Source organism: Vigna unguiculata, chromosome 3 (genome assembly GCF_004118075.2).
Source record: "Vigna unguiculata cultivar IT97K-499-35 chromosome 3, ASM411807v1, whole genome shotgun sequence".
Lineage (NCBI taxonomy): Eukaryota > Viridiplantae > Streptophyta > Magnoliopsida > Fabales > Fabaceae > Vigna > Vigna unguiculata.
The window spans coordinates 51,462,708-51,467,043 of NC_040281.1; the positions used below are offsets into that span (position 1 = coordinate 51,462,708).

General features: G+C 31.8%; 1 protein-coding gene across 1 annotated transcript; it reads right to left on the reverse strand.

The window, feature by feature from the left end:
* Nucleotides 1-1,571: 1,571 nt before the first annotated feature.
* On the reverse strand, nucleotides 1,572-2,925 carry LOC114177582. The gene is made up of 2 exons (XM_028062987.1): nucleotides 2,641-2,925; nucleotides 1,572-2,267 (listed from the first exon to the last, which is right to left on the reverse strand). The coding sequence occupies exons 1-2, from the start codon at nucleotides 2,801-2,803 to the stop codon at nucleotides 1,660-1,662; spliced, it is 771 nt and encodes a 256-aa protein (XP_027918788.1). The 5' UTR covers nucleotides 2,804-2,925; the 3' UTR covers nucleotides 1,572-1,659.
* Nucleotides 2,926-4,336: the final 1,411 nt, after the last annotated feature.

The following is a 4,336-nucleotide window of genomic DNA, read 5'->3' on the forward strand; positions in this document are numbered from 1 at the left end:
AACTTCTAGATATTTATTTGAAAAATTCAATTACAAGTAATGTGTAATGGTTATTTTTAAACATGTTACATTTTTTTAAAACAGATATATATATCGTGCATTGCACATATACACAAACTAATATGAATAAAAGTAATATCAACTATAAATGAAGCAAAACATGCCAAAAATTTTTTATAATGGATATACATTAAATTTAAAAGGTAAAACCAAAAGAACATAAACATGTATATTGTTTTAACCCAAATATTGACTTCATTCAATATTATTTCATAAATCACTAATCTTTAAATAATCGTATTAGAAAAGTGGATGCAGGTATTTGGACAAATCACTGCCTTCTATGAAAAAAAAAATCCGGCAAATGTTTTTGGCTTTCAACTCTCCATGCATACATTTTAGATTCTTAATCGTCATTCTAATTATCACAATATTTAAAATTCAAATTAATTATTTCAATAATAAGACATGTCAAAGTGAGCAAATTTGGCTCACACGAGTTAACTCACCACGAGTCAGGTTGAAAATGAGCGAATTCAACCTGATTCACTTTATGGTGAGCCAAAAATTTTACAACCTTGTTCAACTCATGGGTTGGTGGGTTAAGTGGGTTGACTCACCAACCCATATAAAAAAAATATTTATTTATTTTTAAGTATTCAAATATTTAAATAATTTTTTAAGCAACAATGAGATGACAATTCAATATATGATGAATTATTTCCAAGAAAGTATTTATATAATCCAAGAAAACATGGCTAATATTTCACATTTTTTGTCATGCTATTCAACAAAGTCTAAATAAAAAAAATTACACATTTTTGTCATGTTAATTTAGAAAAATTTATTTATAAGACAGTTGCTTGAGTAATGTACTATAAAGATTATAGTTAAAGATTAAAGTATCAACGTATATCACGACAATCAAATTAATTAAACATTCAAACTATTCGAATATTATTGAGAAATATTCTAGCATTAGTAAATATGAAATTGTGAACCTATATAATTAGGAGCAATACAAAATTATTATAAAAAATTTAAAAAAATGTTGATGGGTTAAGTGGATCAATCCACCTTCAACCTAGCTTCTGTGGGTTAAGTGAGCCAGGTTAAATTCAACCCATTTTTGAAAAAATTGAATTTTTCTCAACCCAACCCGACTCAAATCCGTGATGAATCGGGTTAGCTCACGGATCAAAACTTATTTTGACATCTCTGTACAATATTTAAAATCCAAAATAAGTATCTGAAAATTTTTTCCAAAAATAACTTTGATCAGTAGCAATAAATAATCATTGAAGCGAGGTCCACTATCTGAAAGTCTTCCCCAGAAATAACTTTGATCAGTAGCATTAAATAATCATTGAAGAGAGTTTCACGGTAATGTAATTTTGTGTTTCTGTGCAATTGCTCGTCTATTGATAATCTCTATGGATGAGTTTTGTATAACAACTTTTTATTAAATAATACATAATTTATTTTCTGGTATAAATTAAGTTAATTCGTATCGTAGTAGACCAGCTTTTTTATATAGGTTTCCAAAAAAATTTAATTATTACTTTATACATAAATTCATTTTAATTTATAAAACTAAAAGCTAATTTTTTATATGTTTTTTTAAAATTCACAAAGCTGGTACTACCATCCCAATATACCCTAACATCCTTTTGCTGCCGCGTTACAGACGCCAATTGGATACGAAATTAGCGAGCAATCCTGGCAGCCGAACCGGTGGGCCACGGAATACGGCGGGGAGCCGCCGGAGGATTGAGGAGAACCGAATTTCGCCGCTCCAATACGGACGCTGGTAGGATAAGCACCCGAGGAACAATTCCTGCAACCGAACCGCTGCACCGCGTAGCACGGCAGGGAACAGGGAGAGGAGTGAGGTGAGCCGAATTTTACCGCTCCGTTACGGGGCCATCTAGAATACGCAGTTGCTGTTGCTGAGCAGTTCCAGCAGCCGAACCGGTGAGTCTCAGAACACGACGGGGAACTGGCGGAAGTGTGAGGCGAACCAGGCGGAGTGTGAGAGGCGCTGGACGAAGAAGATGGAGAAGGAGAGGATTTGTCCATCGGCAAAAGAATGGCTCTGATCTTCAACCGATGAGGTAAGGATGAAGAAGCTCGATCGTATTCCTCGATTATATTCGCCAAATCTTCGTCGTTTTTTACAGAAACCAAGGTGTCCAAGTCCCCGTTTGGCAGTGGACACCGGAGTGTAGCCGGCGAACCGCACAGCTCGTTAATCTTTGTCATTAACTCTATAAAACACACACTAACGTGTAAGCACACGCGCCTCCAATAAAACGTATTATTTTATAGAAATCAAAACTAAAATTGTATTAAAAGATAAAAAAATACTGTAAATAACTATTTAAATTCTAATAGATGTGTTTCACTGTTATTTAAATCTTTAAAATGTTAAAATTAAAAAAAAAATCAAGATATAGTTTTTTTTCTAGGGACGAAATTACCATGATAAAAACATTACATTTTTCTATCTTCGAATTTGATATGAGTGATAAAATTGAGTTTTAATATTTAAAGTGACTCTTTAAAAAAATATATTTCATCAATAAATAAACTAACAGAAGAGCATGATGAAATTGATGAAGCGAGTTAGAAGTTACTGACCTGAGAATGAAGTGGAAGGATGGAAAGCGAGGACTCTGGTGTGGCCGCCGTAGTATCGGAGGATGCCGTCGGTACGGCGAGGAAGGATCTTGCCGCCGTAGCTACAGAGGAACTTAATAGTATCATTACCGTTGTTATTGTTATGCAGGAGTTCAGATCCCATGGCTGAGTCTTGTAAGAAGGAAAAGCTTTGGTAATTTGGTTGTGTTTGAGTGTTGGTGCCTGAAAACTCTTGTAAGTGAGTTTCATCCACATTTATAGGCAGATGCAGGGAATAATAATAAATCGAAAATACCAATGTTCATACGATTTCTCTTTTTATATTTTTGCACACCCGCGTATTCCCTTTTATCTACTACGGAAAAAAGCAAGACAGGGGAAAATATTTTATGGTGATAATATTTTATTGAAACATTAGTAAAAGCTTATTTAATTTTATTTTTATTTTAGGTATAATTAACGATTTAATTCCTTTTTTTTTTGATTTAATTTGGTACCTTCGATATTTGTTGGGTTCAATTTAGTAAGGTGACATGTGAAAGGTGACACTCGTATAATTTTTTGTAACTAAATTAGTAAATAAGTTTAATTATAACTTATATAAATTGTTAAAATAATTTTTTTGAATTTATACATCAAATTACTCCACTAAATACTCAAATTATTTTATTTTATATATTTTTACCTTTGTAAATTTTTATATTTGAAATTTGTTACATTTGTAAAAAATAAAATAATTTGAATATTTAGGTGTAGTGATTTAATATATAAATTCAAAGAAATTATTTTAACATGTATATATAAATTGTAATTAAGTTTATTTACTAATTTAGTCTCAAATTGGGAGGACAAAAATTAAATCGTTTTAAAAAATAGGGATACTAAATTGAAAACAATTACTACCACATTAATGTGTCACGACTCTAAACTGTCACGTGGCAAGATGGTAACATAACACATGACAGTTTATATAATTTTAGAAAAAAAAATTAAAACATTAAAAATTTCATGGCTTGACACGTGTCATATATGGATGCTTAACAAAATAAACCATTTTAAATAATTGGAGAATTAAATTGAACCAACAAATAATAAAAAGACCAAATTGAATCAAACAAAAAAATTATAGGATTAAATCAATAATTATACCTTTATCTTAATATATTATATAAAAACGAATTTGAATTAATTAAGCATTTTTAATTTAAATTTTAATTAATTTTTTTAATGTAAACCTTTTCGCTTTCATTATATAACTTTGTTTATAAATGTATGATATCACTTTTCACTTATATTTAATGTAAATGTCTCCATTAATAATGAAATTTTTTATTTTATTAGATATTGTAATGGCCTGGCGCACCCGAGTCTAATCCGATCTATGGGCCCAAGTAGATCGGCCCAAGAAAGGACATCAAACGGTTCTTTCCCACTACATCCAGAGGTCAAAAACCGTGTAAGCACAACCCCAGAATATCCGGGGAAAAACCTCCGCGATAGGCGATCCCCAAGGACTCGGAACCAATTCGGATATTAGTCGGGATCTTTAGGGGACGAAGACAGGACGATATAAAGGGCTAGGCGAGAGAGGGAAAGGATATACTGAATTTTCTGAGTGACTTGTCGTATCATTTCCTGGTGTTAAATCGGAATTAGTGCGGCAAGAACATTTTGGCGCCCACCGTGGGGTCAGGTA

Coding starts and splice junctions, on each gene's coding strand:
- LOC114177582 (XM_028062987.1), bottom strand. CDS start 2,803: ATGGGATCTGAACTCCTGCATAACAATAACAACGGTAATGATACTATT. Junction 2,268..2,640: donor TCCTTCCACTTCATTCTCAG/GTCAGTAACTTC, acceptor TGTGTTTTATAG/AGTTAATGACAAAGATTAAC.